This window comes from Rhinolophus sinicus, chromosome 12 (genome assembly GCF_057876585.1).
Source record: "Rhinolophus sinicus isolate RSI-liver-muscle chromosome 12, RSI-T2T, whole genome shotgun sequence".
NCBI lineage: Eukaryota > Metazoa > Chordata > Mammalia > Chiroptera > Rhinolophidae > Rhinolophus > Rhinolophus sinicus.
Window position 1 is genome coordinate 30858131 of NC_142512.1, and position 18909 is coordinate 30877039.

The 18909-nt window shown below is 52.3% G+C and overlaps 1 protein-coding gene across 5 annotated transcripts in view; it reads right to left on the bottom strand.

Moving 5' to 3' along the window:
- Positions 1-208: 208 nt before the first annotated feature.
- Positions 209-18909, bottom strand: part of AKAP1 (A-kinase anchoring protein 1) — a 56296-nt gene continuing 37595 nt past the window's right edge. For all 5 annotated transcript variants that reach the window (XM_088802156.1, XM_088802155.1, XM_088802157.1 and 2 more), the window contains exons 2-11: positions 12170-13757; positions 9501-9634; positions 7745-7871; positions 7038-7165; positions 5620-5797; positions 4014-4164; positions 3497-3564; positions 2040-2113; positions 1776-1838; positions 209-1231 (exon numbers count right to left, since the gene is read on the bottom strand). In XM_088802156.1, coding sequence (XP_088658282.1) covers positions 1157-1231; positions 1776-1838; positions 2040-2113; positions 3497-3564; positions 4014-4164; positions 5620-5797; positions 7038-7165; positions 7745-7871; positions 9501-9634; positions 12170-13733 — 2562 coding nt within the window. In that variant the 5' untranslated portion in view covers positions 13734-13757 and the 3' untranslated portion in view covers positions 209-1156. The remainder of the gene's footprint in view (positions 1232-1775; positions 1839-2039; positions 2114-3496; positions 3565-4013; positions 4165-5619; positions 5798-7037; positions 7166-7744; positions 7872-9500; positions 9635-12169; positions 13758-18909) is intronic.

An 18909-nucleotide genomic window follows, 5' to 3' on the forward strand; every position in this document is an offset into this window, starting at 1 on the left:
CAAAGAGCCATGGGTCTCCTTTAGGGGGACCGTCCAGCCCACCATCCTCACAGTGGGCCTCTTCACTCCCCAACCTTTTCCGTCATGGAAAAATGAACTCAGAGCTTTATCTGTAGTGTATACAATTCAAGATTTATACAAGCGTACGTTACTTATTTTAAATTGTACAATGCTGGAACCAGTCTAAAAAAAGAATCAAACACACCACTGCAAGGTAATTCAATGACTTGTTTTTTTTTTGTGTTTTTTTTTAAACAAATTTGTACAGAAAAAAGAAATCCCCGGATCGCAATCTACACCATTGAGTCACCCTGATCAGCAGGCAGGACACCTCAGGGCCCGCAGCAGGAGCCGGGATGGGCAGCTACACTCTGCGGAGGTAACTTCTGCTCACAGATGACACGGGGTGTGGAAAAAGCTTGACTTCCCTTTGTTCTCCAGTGTCTTATACAAAATATTACATTTTTTAAACATATATTTACAGAGTTTGCACAAATAGAAAATGGTTACAAATTACAACCAGGCTTGGCGAGATAACAGTTTCCTCCCCCCGTTGACCAAGGCCAGAGGTTTGATTGCTTTGTATTTACATACGCATTAAAAAGTTTGCCTTCTTAAGAGACCTAGGTGACGTTTATAAAAACTGGCTAAAGATCATAAATTCATATATGTCAGCTGTACAAGTAATCGACACCAATTAGTGAGTTCATGTCTTGCTCCCTCAAGAAATACTTGGAAGCAAAAGAAACCCTCTCAAGCAAGCAACACATCCTTGGCATGTTTGCTATAGTTGGTTTGGTTTGGGGTTGGGGAGGAAGTGGGAAGGAAGGAGAAAGGAATGGAAAGGAGAGGGACCAGGACAGTCTGTGTGTGTGTGTGGGGGGGTAGTTTTCCTTCCACTTTTTTTCTTTTTTAACAGCTTAGAACCAGGTTAAGCCGACAGGCTTGTTACACACCATCTATGGCTTTGAAAAACACCCACAGCTCTTCCTTGTCTCAGAGATGAACCATCTTCTCAACACGAGCACAATGCAGAGAAAAAGAACTTTCTAAGGAAGACAACGTTTGTTATTCTGATGTAAAGTCTTTGCCTTGAGTGCCAAGCCCAATTTCAACAGTGCAAAAAAGACTCAAGTGGCTGTGGGGGGCGGGGGGGTCAGAGGCTTGTATAGTAGCTGTCTACCCACTGGGCAAGTCCTCGCTCCACCAGTGACCGGTTTATCAACACCACCTAGAAAAGAAAGTTCCCTTGAGAGCTATGCCCAGGGCACTCAGGGTTCTCCCTCCTACAGCCCCAGGCCACCACCGCAGGCAACAGGTACAAGCGTAATGGACGTAGGGGGCGTGGCTCATTTTCCGGGCATTTACTTATGTTCTACTGGCTTGAGGACAGGCTTTTCAATGTGCCAAAGAAATCGAAGCTTTAATACCATGAGATGGAAGAGAGCAAAACTCAATGGACAGAAGGTTCAGGAAGGTCTGGACCAAGTCCAGGAAGGCCCACTGACATTCTGGGCCAGATAATTCTTTGTGGGGACTGTCCTGTGCACTGTAGGATGTTTAGCAGCATCCCTCCCTGGCTTCTACCCAGTAGATGCCACTAGCATCACCGTTCCAATTATGTCAACCACAAAGGTCTCCAGGCATTGCTAAACGTCCCCTGGGGGTAAAAGGTCTATAGTTACATCCTCTGGTTAGCTCAAGAGGGACCCCAGCTCTAAATCAACCATTACTGCTGCCCAGTAACTTAGGAGGAAAAGGAGGAGAGAACTTACTTCATCTCCAACCACACTCCATAGCTGAATCAGAGGAAGGCCAGTCGGACTATAATTTGTCACCTGAAAACAAAACAAAACAAAAAGCATGTTTAAAATTTACCCCATGCCCCTCTCCTTAAAGACTGCTGGCCAACCCAGGGAAGAAGAGCCACAGGAAGGCAGGCATTTAAAGGTCAGTTTCCAAGAAGCCCGGATGAGGCCGGAGGCTCCTCGGACAGACCCAGCCCAGCCTGCCATACCTCCCGCCCACCAGCCACACACCTGAGCCAGCAGTGCTGTATTTCCTGTCATCTCGCTCATAGCTGCATCCGCCTCAGGTGAGAAGTGCTCATCATCTTTAGAAGGAGAAGGAAACACAGCATTTAGATGCTCACTGAGGCAGGCACTTGTCATGTACACCACTTCCAGGTGGATGCCAAGTAGAGCCCTCAGAAGCTGGCATGGGGCTTGAGAACCTTATCTGGGAGAGCCACCTACATCAGGAACAGAGCCCAGGCCTCTCATACACTCAGGATCCCTGCTACATACTACCCACAGAGGAATAGAGGACCAAAGGGACAGAAACTCTGCGTTTAATGGGAACAGCACCACCGCCACCTCTTTGGGGAGGGCTGGGCTGAGCACGTTCCTCTACTCAATCAGTAATACCCTACGAGGTGGCAGGTGTTATTCCCCACGTTACAGGTAAGAACACAGGACACAAAGGCGGATGGCCAAAGCTCAAGCAGCTCCCAGAGTGGTACAGGTGGAATTTAATCCCAGGCAGCTGGCCACACAGCTCAATAGGGGCAGTCACTCCACAGTGGGCAGGGCACAGAGGCAGCATTCTTCATCCGATTCTAAAAGTTACATACAAGAACACACCCAAGGCAAAAGATGGTAAGGATGGGAGAGGCAGGTTTACGAAGGTCTGGGAACATCCTATGGAGGAGGGAGCGTTTCAGCTGGGCCTGGACAGACTGTTGAGATGGACAGAAATGGAGGAAGGTTGGACAAGAGCAATAAAAGAAAACAATACGAAGCCCCTGCCCAGCATTTGACTGCAGTTAGACTATAGTGCTTCCAAAGCACTACATTGCTTTCGACAAGAACAAGACTAGAAAGGGCAAATCTGGGGAGGAAGGAGATGGAATCAATGGACTAGTAGCCACAGATATAAAACTCATCGTCATAAGTAGCTGCAACTTGACCAACATCCACATCCCAGTTCCTGGGTGTATGTAATTCCCTTGGCCACCTTGAAAGACAGGTACTACCCCATTTTCCAGAGGGGGAAAATCGAGGCTAAGTAACTTGCCCATGGTCACACTGCCAGTCCCCTTCCCTCCGGCAATGTAGTCACAGTGAGGGACACCGCACAGCGCCCCCAGGAGCTGAGCCCCGCTAAGCACTGCCGGGGCCCCAATGCCAGCCCTGCCGGGGTGCTGGCACTGTGGGTCTCCACTGTGTTCTGGAAGGCACCTGTGTTGGCAGCCTCTCTGAGCCGGAGGTCTGGATAAAGTCCAGAGCAGTGGACCTGAAAGGTGGTCCATGGACCCCGTAGCATTAGCATCCCCTGAGAACTTAGAGATAGAAGTGCTCAGACCTCAGCCCAAAGCTATCAATCAGTCAGAGACTGAGCGTGGTAGCCATCCACGGCAACACATGCCGTCTTCCAAGGGAAATGAGGCGCTCCACAACTGCTCCCCACCCTTCCAGCCAGAGGCCCCCGCTGTTACCTGACAAAGGCATCACACTGTCCAGAAGGACTTCTGCTCCCTGGAACGGCAGGGTCACAAAGTCAGACCTAGAAAAGCAAGAAAAGAACACTTTGAACATGGACTTGAAAGCTGACTCCTTCTGCCTAGTGCCGTGACCCCTGCAGCCCAGGGGGAAGAAGCAAAGCTGAGGTACCCACGACAGGCAGTAAGCCTCAGCTGCCCTCACAGCTGAATGCAGGCCGCCCGCCCTGCTGCAAAAGCCTCACCTCACAGGGACTTCTTGCATCACACACCCAAAAAGAGGCCTGCTTCCCTTCTGCCATAGGACACATGGGGGAATTCTCCCTACAACAGGCCCCTCTAGCTCAGTTGGGCTGAGGCGAGCCATGGCATTTGCTTCTACCAGACTCTGTGAAAGCAGAGCAGGCAGCAGCAGGCAGGATTCACCCACGCCCCAGGCTTGTGGACTTGCTTACGCAGAGCTCCGCGTCCCCTTACACACAGGGCATGCACTTGTCGAGGGGCCTCCACTCACCGGATTTGCCGGAGCACGTCTACTTTCACTCTCTTATATCCACCGTAGTCCACGTAGCGAATCTCCACTTCGTTGGTCTCCTCATAGGAGGCCACTACTTGAGCTCGCCACCAGGCACCATCCACGCCGGGGGCAGCACAGATGACCGTTACTGCAGGGCACAAAGAGAGCGTGTGGACAAGCCTGGCCCAGGGCAGGGCACCAAGGGCCACGTAATTATCGCTACCCACCTCCCTACATTCCTTCTCAGAGGCCTGTACCTCCACGCCACAGGGGACGGGAACCACAAGGAATCCCCAAAGCCTCCCCAGAGCCTAAGACTGGCCAACAGGAGGACCTAGGCTGGGAAATTCAGCCTAGCACGTGTGCCACCCACAAAACTATCCAGGCCAAAAAGCATTCATTTAGATCTGTTTACTCTGGAACTTACTGAAGCCTGAGATGAACACGGATTAACTGAAACAAAAAATAAAACACAAAATTCAGGGAATGGGGACTTATATTCTTAAGGGCACGTCCTAGAAAGACTCAAGAACCTCCAAGTGTAGCGGATCTCAGTGGCTTGGTATCTAGAGTCTGCTGCAGCCCATAACAACTCAGACCCAGGGCTGATCAGATGGGGGCTCCCAGGCCTACACCCCACTTGTTCTCACCTTTGCCGTGGCACAGATGCCCTGGGCAGCCAATAAGGCCAGAGAGCAAGTACCCCAATAGTCCCCAACCCCACTCTGGAGCAGCAGGGACGGGGCAGATTGAATCGTGGGGAGGTCGCCCAGTGGAACCCATGGCAGTTGCCCCAGGCTGGCTAGGATGAGGGCCTATGACACAGCTGGCCACACTGTATCTTGACCGTTAAAAGCAGCCCCCAGCGCAGTCACCGGTTGGCCTCCAGTTTGGTCTTTCCTGCTGGGTTGAGGCAACATTACGGATTCTAACAAAAATCAAAAGCCTTATTCCTCCAGGAGAAAAACCATACGAAATGCTACAGCTAATTTCAAAAGTTTTCCTGACGCTTGAAGCCCATTGGGGGACTGTAAGTTTGGAGTCCTTGACGGGGGTGGGTGGAGAGATGTTCGGACATTCAATGCCAGCCAACAGGGCAACACAGACAATAGTGACGGAGAATGGGTTCAAGGTTCCAGCTGAGTTCAGATCCCACCTCCTGCTCAGGCATGACTTGGGCAAGTCACGTGACTTCAGAGGCTCCCAACGCCCTGCGGGGGTTTGATGCGCCCCGGGAGCGGCCGTGGGACCCTGATCTGCATCAGGAACCTTACACATGACACATACAGGATCCAATCCCGAGTCCCGGGACCAGTGGGCATCAGCTCCATTCAACAGGTAAGGGGCAGAGCTGGGCTGCGCATCCATGTGTCAAAACTCCACTCCAACCCCAGGGTTCCACTAGCCAATGCAAACAGCAGCTTGGACTGCTGAGCCAGGCAGCTCAGCCCGGAGTAGCCCTATGCCAACAGCAAGAAGGCAAGGCGACTGGTCCCATGAAGGCTCCGACCACAGCCCCCTCCTGGTCAAGACCGGGGACAGAACAAGCCACCCCTACAACTTCTCCGCCTGGCCTGGCCAGAGCCCCCAGCACAGCACTTACTTTCCACTGGGGTGGGCAGGGTGGGGATTCCGGGCTGCGAGTAGCAGAGGTACATCTGCTGGTCCAGGCTGCGCAAGGCATGGAAGGTAGGGTGCGTGTGCTGCTGCACAAACAGGTGCCCGGCGTTGACCTGGCTGACCACAATCACCTCCACAGTGATGCCATCCGGGAGCATGAGCTGCAGGGGGCGGGACGGGAGCGAGCCCTGCAGCAATCCTTCGCACGTTTGGGTTAAGCCCCCACGCCCCGGGGCAAGTCTCTGAACTGGCACAGCTTTGAAAAGAGCATGGCACCCAGATGGCAGGGGTTCAAGGGAAACGTACTTTCGCACGGGAAGGGTTTTTCCATACCACTGTGGCCCTCCCTGCCAAACCGTGAGAACCACCAGAGGTGGCCTCGCTCAGGGCTGGGCGGGGAGTCTCCCAGGAGCGAGGCGGAGGTAGTGCTGGGCCTCACTGACCTGGGCAGCGTCCATCCACCAGAGCTTCCCCTCCCCAAACCTCTTTTGAGTCTATAAGACCCAGGGGAGGCAGCGAGAAACGAAGCAGCCACTAAGAGCAAGGTGCGCAGGCCCTCAGCCAGCTCCCTGGGCCTGCAGCTGACTCTAGCAGTTTACGGTTCAACAGCATCTCTCTACTCTGCCTTCCTACCAGCAAGGGTCCACTGTTACGGTCTGCAACCGTCTCACTCAGTCATATTTGCTATTCTTATGCTCCACCGACACCCTCCCAACTCATTCCCACTCTGGGGTTTGGAATATAGGTGTGCTTGTGGCCAGGCACATTCCAGGCCCTCAAAGGGCCAAGACTGGTCTTTAAGGAGCTGTCCTTAGGCTCTAATTTTCCTGATGCTACGCTACAGGAAACATCTAACACAGCAGAGCATCTAGGCCACCTTCCAGCCAGATGGCCCAAGAAGAGTCAGGGCCTCCATCCCTCCCCCTGGGTGAGAGGCATCTGGGGTTCCCTCTTCAGTTCCACTGAGCCGCGCCGAGAGCAAGGGAAGGAAGCCACACTAGCCACTCAGTTATTTAAAAATAGAGTGGGTCTGGGGCCAAGCTTCCCGGTGAAAACTCTGGTTCAGAAGTGAAACAGGGAGTGGGCTTCAGCTTCCATGGGAAAGAAGAGGGGCAAATAAATGCCTTTTATATAAAGGGTACCCGGGAGGCAGAGCCAAGGGAGAGTGGTCCTTCCAAACAGGGACCGAGGCCTCTGGCTTCCTACTAGCACTCCACCGCTAGCCTGACCTCTCCCCCGAGGTCACAGGCTAGCAGCACAACTGACCAGGGGATGCGGCAGTGAGAGGGCCCAGTCATCAGTGAGCTCTTGGCCTTAATAAGCCATGGTCCGGGAGTTTGCTTGGGGCAGGTTGAGGGGAAAGGGGTGCAAGAAGTCCTGGTCCCCCAGGAGCATGCTCACCCAGGAAGTCATTGGAAGAGAAGGCAGGGCCAGTGAAGGCAGTGGGGGAGCGTAGATATTGGTGAGGTTCAGCTCCTTGAACTTCTTCCCGATCAGGTTCAGCGCCTTGTCTACATGATGCTGAGAGCCTGCATGGGGGTTGGAGCAGGACGCAGTCAGTGAGCAAGACAATTTCTGCAAAGCGCAACTCAAGCACACACTCATTTCTGAAGGACTTCTCCTAGAGTTCACGTTTATCTTTAAGGTGCCAAGTGGTAAGTTTTGCCTTAGGAAAGAAGGCATCTAAAGAGACTTGAAACCCATTGACCTTTCAAATCACACCTGTGCTGTGACTCCAGTAAGAGGCTAGCAGAGGGGAAAGGGCTGGCCCTCAACCACCAGACCCGAGGGGTATCACACTTCTGTGCTGTGAGGGAGCCATGTGGGGCAGTGGGCACTCTAACCTAGGTAGGACCCTGACCCACCCAGCTGAGTGTCCATGCCTCTCCAGGCCAGGGCATCTGGGGAGGGACCCGCTTCTCCTTCCAGCGCCTGCACTGGAGATGAGGGGTGAAGGGAAGATATGCAATGCTCCAGTCACCTGACGTGTGCAGGGTTTTCTCTTCAGAGATGTGGATTCCAACAGGGGAGCAAATGGAACTCAGATACCTCAATGTGCTTACATTTCAGGTAGGAAAACAAAGCACAGGGCAGCAGCGGCCACTGACCTTCTATGTGGCAGACCTGGACGTTCTGGGTGTAAGGCAGGGTGGAGATGTAGATCTTGGCACCAGACGTTTGCTTCAGAAAACTCACATACCGCCCCTGCTTGCCAATTAGCCGACCGACTAAGTGCTGAGAGAGAGAGAGAGAGACAGAGAGAGAGAGAGAGAGAGAAGTGGTCAGTGGGAAATCAATTCCCTACACTCCCAAAGACCTACCTTTGTTATATAAAAGGTCAAACTAAAACATCATTAACTGTTAAAAAGTCAGCACTCATTTGCCAAGCACTATTCTAAGCACCTGAATTTATTTACAGTACTTTTGCAGGATATCTTTATCACCATTTTACAGATGAGGAAAACAAGCCCAGAGAGGCTAAGTAACTCACCCAACATCCCACAGCTACTAAGCAGTTGAACTATACAGTCTGGCTCCAGGACTCAGCAGTTCCCATTTCATCCCTGACCACGTGACCCAAATTCAAAAAGCTGCAAAGGCAGCATTTTCTCCTCCCAAATCTACACAATGAGGTGTTTTACTAACACAAGGGTCAATTTATGACTCTTCCACATGTTCAAATCTACTCAGGATTGAAGATAAAGGGGATCCCTTTGAAAATACAGGTCTGAGAAAGAACCCTTGGGCTCTTGCTGGCAACTGACAGCAGGCCGGAGCATTCAGAATCCGAGGCGCGCAGAAGTGCCCAGCATGCCATAGTTCAAGGCGGACAGCAGCAGCCAAACTTAGCCATGATGTAAGACAAGCTCTGAATCGAGCCCAAACGACCCCACACCCCACGGAGCTACTCGGGACCTGGTCCCCTCCGCACCCAGAGCTGCCCGAGTATGCCCTTTGCATCCCCTGAAGGACATGAGGGCAGGATAGCTGTCAGGGTCACTGGGGGAGGAAAAAACCGAGGGAGCCAGCACCCCAGGTCAGGCTGACGGCTTGACCCAGAGCTCAAGCCAAGCCAAGTCTCCATTCGGCAGGAAGCTAAGTGCCCTGGGAGAATGCAGTCAGCCAATTATTTCTGAGCCCCAGAGATAAACATCAGGACCAAGCTAATAAGTTGTTAAGTTAGAACAGCAAGAAGCTAGAAACCACTTAAGCACCCTGGAATTGGGGACTGGTGAAGTAAATTGACATTCACACAATGAATAATGCAGTTAAAATTACATTTTCAAAGAATAGCACGGGCAAATTAAATTGTTAAATATTTAAAAGCATTAATTAAAGCAACATAATCTCAGTTTTGTTTAAAAACCACAGGGTGCAAGACAAGAAGGAAATAAAAGTCTTCGCAGTCACTCTCGGGGGTAGGATTAAAGCTGATTTTTATTTTCTTCATACATTTCTACACCTCTCGAGTTCTCTAAAATGTGGATTTACACTGTGCTCAGTTATCAAATCCTTCGCACGGGAGAGCCTGAGCAGAGCTCAGTGACGGCACTGCCGGCTGTCCCATGTCCCGTCTGATCTCGCTAGCATCTCAAACAGATCCGAGCCCTGACACACAAGAAAAGCCCAGGGGGGTAAGCAGGCCTGGGAGTTGGAAGGGGACGCGAAGAGGATGCTCCCGAAGAGCTGGAGGAATTCCATTTTGCGGGAACTCTCGGAACCTTGGCAAAGTGAAGCATTGCCTTTCCCTCCAGCCTTTGGCTCACTGAGGGGCTTCTCCTGGTTGATTGTCCCGCCCTGGGAGCCCTGCCCCTAAGCCTGATGACCCTGGGCCAGGGGGAACTTTGAGTTTGCAGCCCTTACCTTTGGCACCTCAATCTCCCAGATGATGAGGTCAACCTTCTTAGGATTGGAGCTTGCCTGGGCATTCTGGAAACCATCAGTCTTTCTGAGGCCACAGCAGCCATCCACCGAATCCATGCTGTTCCCGTCTGAACCTGCAGGGGAGGAAGCAGCATGTATAGTGACACCCAGACACTGGCTCAGAGCAGTTAATAAGGTACAACTCCCAACTCACATTCCCGGGAGGCCCCTGCCCCCACCCCCCTCAAGCTTGGCAGGTGACTGTCAACTAGCAGTCTAGAAGGGCTCAGAACAACCCCAATGAAAGGAGGGCTGGGGGTGTAGATACACCTAATTTTAGCCTGTCACTTACAGTCCCACTTGCTTAATTGGCAGCCGCACCCAGCCACAGCTGCTGGAGCAGACAAGTGGTGAACTGGGAAGAAACAGACGCTGGCCCAGGAAAGGGAGTCCATGGGGCAGGGGAGGGGGACAGGCCAACAGGTTCACATGGTCTCAGGAGGGCGCAGGCCTCCCCGGAGATGGAGACCAACAACTCAGAACCACTCCACACTCTTCCGATTGTGCTAGTACCTCAGACCAAGGGTCTCTAGTCCCCAAGGCCCCAAGCCTGGGCTCACAGGTGGTGGCCTTCAGCCAAGCAGAGCTAGAAAGAGTCCTCTCTCGCTGGTTTGTCTGAGGGCCCCATTCTTCCCAATCAGGGCTCTGATTGGACGAAGGAAGGGGATCCTCCTTCCCTTCTGCTTAGGCCTGACTTGTGCAACTCTGAATGCGCTTCTGGGCTCGTGGCGGGTCTTGAACCCTCTGGCTAAAGCTCACTCCCAAGAGGACAGAGCGAGCAGCAGGGCTCTGGCACCCACACTGCTCCACTCTCAATTGAGAATGTGCCAAGGGGACCACTGCAGAAAAACGAGGTGGCCAGACCAGCTTAAGAGAAGCGGCTCTGGCTTAAACATAGATGACTCAATTGCCAGAAATAGACCACTCCTGAGATTCTACTAATTAGGTTATCTTGCACATGTTTTCTGCAAACCCTGGGTGGGCATAATCGTTTACCAAGCAACCCATGATGTAGACCAAGAGTTACTCGGAAGAGATTCCCTCGCAGCTAAGGAAGAGTCACCTTCAAAGTAACCTCCTCCCTCAACACAAGGGGCCCCCAGCCTCTGCCCAACAGAACAGGACGGGATGGTACCTGCCGCCCCGATGACACCCACAGGTGGCTCAGACCGTACCAGGACCCTAGCAGGCTGCACTGAAAGGCCAGCTTCCAGTTTCCTCAGTGTGGCACTCGCTGGCCCTCCGTAAGCTTCACTTCCTCACGTACAAGGCAGGGCTACCGTGAGAATGCATGGAAGGCACAAGCCTGGTGCTGGGCACCACTGGCTGCTTGCTGAACGTTCCTCCCAGGCCTCCACGTGCCATGCCCACGCCTCCCCACTGGTCACCACAGCTCGGTCCCAGCCTCCGCTTCTGCGAGGCCTACACTCGGACGCCTGCAACACATCTGCGGGCTACTACTCTGGATCCAGAGCTGGCATGACAAGGTCAGGGGGCTTGTTAATTAACCTGAGGGGAACAAGCAAAGGGAAACCCCTTTATTTTTAAAAGATTTTCACCCATTTTAAGATGCCTTAAAAAAAAAAAAAAAAGCATTTTCACACTCCTGAAGTTTGGGTGCATCTTACAGTCTCTGGCTTTCTGCACTCATGACTGGCAGCACTTTTTTTTTTCTTTAGAGGTCCATAAAAAACAGCAGTGTCTGAATCGGTGCATCTTAGAGGGGACAAAACATAGCGTGTGGTACCCACCAGGTGCTGCTGAAAGGAGTAGAATTCCCAAGAAAGATTCCCAACCTTCCTGGAGCTGAAATGGTAGGGAACGGCTCCAGGACAAGCAAGTCAGAGACCAAAGCAGGGAATTTATGGTCTCTTTCCACAAGATAAATGAAAATACCCTGGGGTAGCTGCAAAAGCAGGGTCAGGAGCTGCTGACCTGGAAGTGAGCGATCTGAACTGTCTATGCGGGGGGGGTCAGCATTCGAAAACCCCAGGGGACACTTCGTTACCAAAGTGGCCCTCTTTCCTGGCTGCACAGAGGCGCTCTGCAAAGGAGTATAGGTGACAGCAACCGTGCAGAAAAGCATGAGCCTCCCCCACGTACTCAAAGCTGGAGCCATTCTCTGGGCACTTACCAGGAAAGAGCTTCTGCAGAAGGAAAGCAGGTGAACACATGGGAACAAGCACACGATGAAAAGGAAATAAACCATTAAATAAGCTCACACCCATTCTTGGTACTCAAGGGAATGTAAGCTAAGGAGGCCTCTCTCCATTTAAAAAAAAGAAAAAAATGAAGAGGTTAGTGTTTAAAAGAGGAAAAGGGGCACACTTAGGTTAATCGGTGAACCCAACTTTGATGGGCTGGGAAGGGTCACTGGCTGCCAAACCAAGTTACAGCTCACATGGCTTTGGGGTTCTGGGCAGCCTAACTTCTCAGTTACCCGCCAGCTCCCCGCTGTGCCCCGACCTTCTGCAGGCCGGCTGGGACACAGCTGAAGAGCACCATTAACGCAGAAATAGCAGAGAGAGGCAGACCGGCAGCCTTTCTTATGAATCAAGGGAGACCCCATGGTCCCCTCTCTAAGTGACGAATGCCCAAGACCCTCCTACCTCCCGAATGATCAGCTTCCGCATCCATGGTCCATCCATCGTCAGTCCCCAAGTCTGACAACTCCCCCTTCAGCACCCCATTGCTAAACGGCACAGTACTTTCTGGCAGCGGCAAGGTGGTAGCTTTGTCCCTGGGGCTCGAGTTGGTCTCTGTACAAGAGTCTTCAAGCCCTGAAGTACTGACGGAAGAAGCCACTGAAGAGACACCTTGGCTGTTGTCCGACATGCAGGCATCTTCCACTAGGACGCTTGTGCTGTGCAGTGACTCTCCGAGGGGGGCGGCCGGCGGTGGGCAGGGGGCCAGGGAGAGGTGGTGCACGGAGTTCTTTGGCTTCCTCTCCTTGGTGGGGCTGGACAGAGGGCTGGTCAGGCAGCTCACGTAGGTCTTTGGTGGCGGCAGGTCCTCTGCTGGCAGGCCTGGCGAGGGGAGGGCAGCACGTGCTGGGCCCATGGCTGCCTCCGCGGTGGCCAGAGCGGGCTCTGCAGCATCGTGCCCTGGGGCAGTTTTCTGGCTGACCGGGGCACAGCTCTCCTCTTTTTGCCCGTGGAGCTGACTGGCTGAGGCCTGATGCACGCGATCTGCAATCTTACCCATGGTGGTGGCCAGCACTTCCTCCGTCGCCTCCAAGATCACTTTGGAGATGATCTGGAAGGCAGCCTGCTCAAGCTCTTCGTTTTTATCCGAGGTCTCCTCTGTGCCCAGCTCTCCTAACACAGCTCCGTCCCAGGCTCTCTCCTGGGCTGCCGGCGTCTCATCCTCCTTGGCCAGTTCCGTGTGTGGCGATTCGCTAAAGCTACTCAGCAACTTCCCTACCGCGGCCCCTTCCACCTGAGGCAGGCTGCTCTTCCCTGCCTCTCCCCCTCCTCCCAGGGGAGCCAGGCTGGGGGCCCTGCTGCTCTGTGGTTCAAAGCCATGTTCCTGGGACAGCACACCCTCTTCCAGCACCCTTTCTCCCAACGCTGCGTCGCCAGTGCCTTCGGCCCCGCCTGTCTCTCTGGCCTTCTCCCCAGGGCCATGCTTCTCTGTGGGGGCTGCAGACTGAGCTTGCCGGTCCCGCTCTGCCTCGTGCTTGGACACCTCAGCTGCTTCGTGGGGGAACGGAACAACCTTTGGGGACGGGAGGGAACACTCGAGAGGAACAGACTTGGCTTCGTCACCCGTCAGGGCTAGTTCCACCCTTGTGCTGTCGTCTTTGTGTGTTCCTGGTGGAACTCTCGTGTCGGTGGTGTTAGGAAGATTGCCTGAGGACGCTGATGTACGACAGGCTGGATGTGCCCGCAGCAGGGCTCGGGGCTCTGGAGAAGGCTTGCTCGCCATGCTCAGCTCCTTTTCTGGTGGCTGGGTGACAGTGGGAGGAGTGGACACGGCTCCAGGACAGGCCTCTGCCGCCGGGACCAGAGCTTCGACGGCAGGGTCGGCCCTCAACTCCACGGTGCAAGCCTCCACCTGTCTGTCGCGGCTACTGACATGCTCTTTTTTACGAGAGAAAAACCACCACCAGCCAAGAAGTGCCAGCATTCCAGGCAATGCCAAGGGGAAAAGTGAACGGAATTGGATGGCCATCCTGGAGGCTTGCAGTGACTGTACCTGGAAGAGAAGGAGAGGGATGCTGTGAGAGCCTGGTAAAAGGAGCCTGATACAACTGCAGAGGAAAGACAATCAACAGGTGATAGCAGAGCTGTTTGCTCTTCCATTCCCTCCCCCTGAAAGGAGCGCCCTCCACACATTCGAGCCATAGGAGGACGACGGGCAGGAAGAGACACTTTCTGCTCCCTCACCCACACACATGCCCTTCTCTTGAACAAATCCCTTCCTTTATCACTTCTCGATGCCACATTCTCCCTGTTCCCCCAAGGAGCTAGTTACGTGTATGTGGTGTTTTAGTTCTCCAAGCTCCCAGAACACTCATCTATCCAGGTGGCACTGGAGCATTTTTAATCACCCATGGAATCCATAGGTATACATGTCCCTCACATGTACCCACAAAACCGTGAGTCAATGAAATATAATTACACAGCAAGAGCCAGAACAAAAGTTCTAAAAGGACAGGGGACGCTGCAGGGTGGGACCAGCAGCACGCACAGTGGCATGGAGAGACAGGGCATGCTTGGAGAATCAAGTCCTTTAATGAGCTCAATGAGGGTCCTGGGACCTCCCTGCAGAGTGTCGACTAAATCCTGTAGACATCAGAGAACCAGCCCAGGTCTGCAAGGCACACACACCACACTATTTTCTGGTGATTCTGGGAGCAGGAGAAACATTATAATAAGCGAAAGGAATCTGGGGACATAAGTCAGATCCAGGCAAGGGGAAATGAAAAGGGCCTAGAAGAAGGCAGTAGACATGGAAAGGAGACGGGAAACTCAATTGTCTTCATCTGTAAGATGACCGGCATTCGTTGAGACATGTGGTGAGTGCTTTGCGAAGCAGGGTTAGCTCTCATTAGAGGTATGCGGCGGATTTATTCTAGAATGCTTGTATCCGGTGTGGCCATGCCAAATGTTATTTTGTATGCAAAAATTGTAAGTTTTCTTGAAACCCCAAATCCTCCAATGACATGGTGAATTACACCTTAATTTAGGTTTGTGCTTAGTTGCAGACATAAATGTAAATGCTTTAACACCTCTTACTGGTGTTACTTCCTTACATAAATGTTCTCGGGCAAAACCAGAGCCTAAAGCACCCTGAGTGGTGTCGACGTTCAGCCACAGCTGGGAGCTGCTGCGCTAGGGCTGCTTCTCAAAGCGCAGTCTGGGGACCAGAGCACTGAGTATAACCTGGGCACCTGCCAGAAGCAGAGTATCTCAGCCCCACTCCAGACCTACTGAATCACAAGCTGCATTTTAACAAAACCTCCAGAGGATTCACAAGCACATTATGTTTGTGAAGGTGCGAGGAAAAGTGTTCCGCCCCAAAGTGAGGAGGGTGGGGGACGCGCTGGGGAGGGGGTTATGTTCTAAAAGAACTTCCATCTTTGAAGATAAACCTTCCTGCTAATATGTGAAGATGAAGCAATGGGACTGGAGAACTAAGCAGTGGCCAGAGTTGGAAGGTTTTGTATTAATCCCTCCGAGCAGAAAGCTTCGACGCTGCTGCCTTATAACTTCAGATTCAAATGTGGAACTTCAGCTCAATACATACTTTCTCTTACATCATCCAATCTTCAAACACCTGGTTTGGAATGTACTGCCATCTTAAGGTTAAAATAACTCACGGTCATACAGTCAAGGGATTGGAACTCACATTAAATCTGGAATCCACTACTTAATGTGCCTGTGGGGATCAGACATTGTATGGGCCAAGGAAAAAGTCTGTACTGCTCCTAAAACTTTATAATTAACCCACCCTATGACCCCAAAATCCCACACCCTGGAATCTTTTCCTAAAAACAAACACTAAAACAAACCTACGTAGGCAGAGGTCTACATAAGAATGCTCACTGGGGTATCATTTGAAACAAGTCAGAGGAATCACTGCTAAATATATCACAGAACCCATGGACACCAGTGTTAGAGACGTAAGCTGATCTCATGTACTCACTCGAAAAACTGTCAGGATATACAAAACAAAAGCTGCAGACCACCGTGTACGTGATGTCTGTGTCCACATAGTCCCACAAAAAACCCGGGACCTTACCTGCAAATAGTCTTCCTCCTTCCTTTTGGGAAAAGAGATTTTGTATAGTTTCTCTCTCAGTGCTTCTCCAACATTAACGCCACTTGGGAAGCTTTTAAAAATCCCAAGACGGCATCCAAATCAATTAAACAAGAATCTCTGAGGGTTAAGACCCAGGCACCAAGTTTTTTCCTCCAGGTGACGCCCACGTGCAGTCAAGCTGGAGAACTGCTGTTCTGTAACAACTTGCACACAGCCAAAAACAGTGGTAGGTCATGGGCTATTTGCTTTGTGTTCAATGCCTTTCACATAAAAATAAATACCATTTTGAGAAGGAAAACAGGCAGGGGGAAGGGTGCTCTCGGGATAAGGTACCAAGCCGGACATCTGCTGTCAGGAGATCTTTTCTTGTCGGGAAATTTAGATTCTGCTTCCTTCTTGACTAGACAATCCCATTTCAGCAGGGTTTATAGTTGTGATCCCCATATTATTTAGCAATTCTCTGATCTCAGGGAAAAGATGAACTGGAAGGGGGTAGAGGAAGAAACAGACTCCTCTGTCTTTACAACCCATAGGGGCAGCCTCCTCCTTTTACACACCAAGGGCCCAAGGCCACAAACTCAAATGGTGTGTGGAGGGTTGTGTGCAAGGGGGGAGTTGCTATCCAACACGCAAAATGCCTCTCAAAACAGCTAGGGAAATCCTCTACCCCCACCCCCTTGGAACTAAAAGTTAATCCAAGGGGTCCAGCAGCTGACCCCACCCCACCACTGGAGAGCCTATATAAGGCAGAGGCCCAATACTCACACATACATTCCAGTCTGGCTTTGATCTTGCACCCCAGGAAAGCCACACCGCAAGCCAGACCCTGGCCCCATGTCACTGGGCTCCCCCCCCTTCATCTGCTCTGTTCCCAGTCCTCGTCCACACTGAACACAGAACCAGTCTCCTGGGGCCACGACGTGCTCACTGCCTGCTGCTCTAGCTCACAGGGACACCGCTGCCACTCACCCACCCAACCCTCCCAGCCCAGCTTGTTCCCAGAGATGGAGGCTCTAAGCCCTCGCACCCACCATCTACAGCCCCCTACAGACAGGCAGCTGTAGCTACTCTGCTAATTACAGCTTAGAAAACTCTGCACCATTTCCAAGCCAGGTGCCCCTGTTGTGGTGCCCGGAGAGCCTCCCAGAAGGCATTTACTTCCTGCTACCTGGGAGCAGGGTCACGTAACCCACAGAATCCTGAGCATGTCCCACCTGGATCCCCAGGGCCCACTACTCACCCATTGATTACAGCTGCAGGACCCTATGCTGAGAACCAGAAGCCAGGGGCCACTCCACCTCCAGGCAAAGGCCTCCTCTCCACGACTAGGAGGGACAGACACTGCCCACTGCCCTGCATAGGAACTGCCGTGCTCCGGGCACTTGAGATAAGAGTTATGAGATCTCCAGATAGGAGGGGATGAAATGGCTTATTTATTTTTTTCCTTTGCTACCAGGGGATTGTGATTAGAGATATGAGCCATCTCCACCAAAAACAGAGCCCAGAGCCCCTGGAATCAACAGCCACCCCAGCCAAAGGTGGCGTGTTCACAGTCTAGTTGGGTTTCACTGGACGCACCTCACAGGGGGGCCTGGGGACTGAAGCCGCTCCTCCCACCAGTCAAGAAAAGTCTCCCCCTTCCTCAGCCCTTCACTTCCAAGAGTTCTACTAGAGCCAACCTCACCTCAGTGAAACAGACTTCCTGGGACTCCACAGGTGCCCTTTCCCTGCTTCACGTGGTCAAATAGGCCTGGACAGGTAGTGTCAGATGCACCAACCTTTCCTGAATTCTCAGACACGACCACCTTCACGTACACACACAACGGCAGCCTTACAAGGCTTCCTTCTCTGGGCATTCTTTTTTTTTTAAAACCTGAACCTCTCAAAATAAAAGTGGCATTTAACCGTGTGGGTCTAAAAGCCTTCATACTCACAAGTTACTTAAAGATGTCCCCACCCCCACTCCTGCGGCCCAGGCCACTCAGACAGGCCTGCCCCAGTCAGGGAAAAGGACGCACAGCGCCGGCCGAGGGCTGGAGGGGAGGAGAGGCAGCTAGTTTGAATCTGTTGGAATGAAATAGCTGCCTGCTATTTTTAGCAGGTCCATTACCCCGAATAGATGAAGGCTGGCTGGTTGCCCAGTGGTCACACAGAGCTGAAGGCAGGCATGTGGCACAGCCCCCCAGGAGCTTAGTGCCCACCTGCTCACTCCAGGTGCTAAAAGGATGCCTTCTTTCTTTCTCCCAGAGGAACCTGCAGCTTCTCTGAACAGCTTACCTCTGGAGAAGTAATGACCTCACTCCCAACCCCGAGGGCCAGCCCAGTCACTGCAATCTAGAGCCTTCTGCTAAACAAGAAAGCAAATCTCCGGGAATGGTGCAGAGTGTTGGTCCCAGTGACTCAGCCCGTTTGGCTGCACTTATCGTGGAAAAAGAGCTGTATGTAATTAACTGATGGGAAAGTCCATCATAAAAACAAGAGCTTAGGTGCCAAGAGCCTAACAAGTCCAGTCTGGGCTGGGGCCTGGTAGTGAAGTCACATCCACTGTGTTCTGAATGGACTCTGACAAACCCTGGAAGTTGCAACTTGAACTTTCTTCCCTTATTCCAGGATGATGTGTTCACATTGCCAAAGACTGTCCCTGGGAATTCACTAAAAGGAGGAGGCCCAAGACACTCCATCTCTACCGCACCCTGCACATCAAGTTCTTGCTGAGGGGATGCTTTTCCCTATGAAGTCCTGGGTCTTCCAAGGACAGGGAATGATCCAGAACCTCAAGCCCACACTTGCCGCCACTGCATTCAGAGAATAACAGCAGGCTGTGGGCTAGGCCAAGGCCCCCTTCCTCCCTCTTCTCCCCACCCCCAACCCCAATCCCAACCCCCGGGTCTGCTGGAAGACCACAAGAGTGCCTCTTTGCTGGTACAGGACGCATGTACCTAATTCCTCCTCAGGCTGAGGTTGTGCACATACATTCAAATGTGTTTAAGTGTCTGCAAGAAAAAGCTATGTCCACCAGAAGCTCACAACCCAGAAGGAAGATTCAGTGTGTGTCACAGAAGCTTACAACCCAGATAGAAAA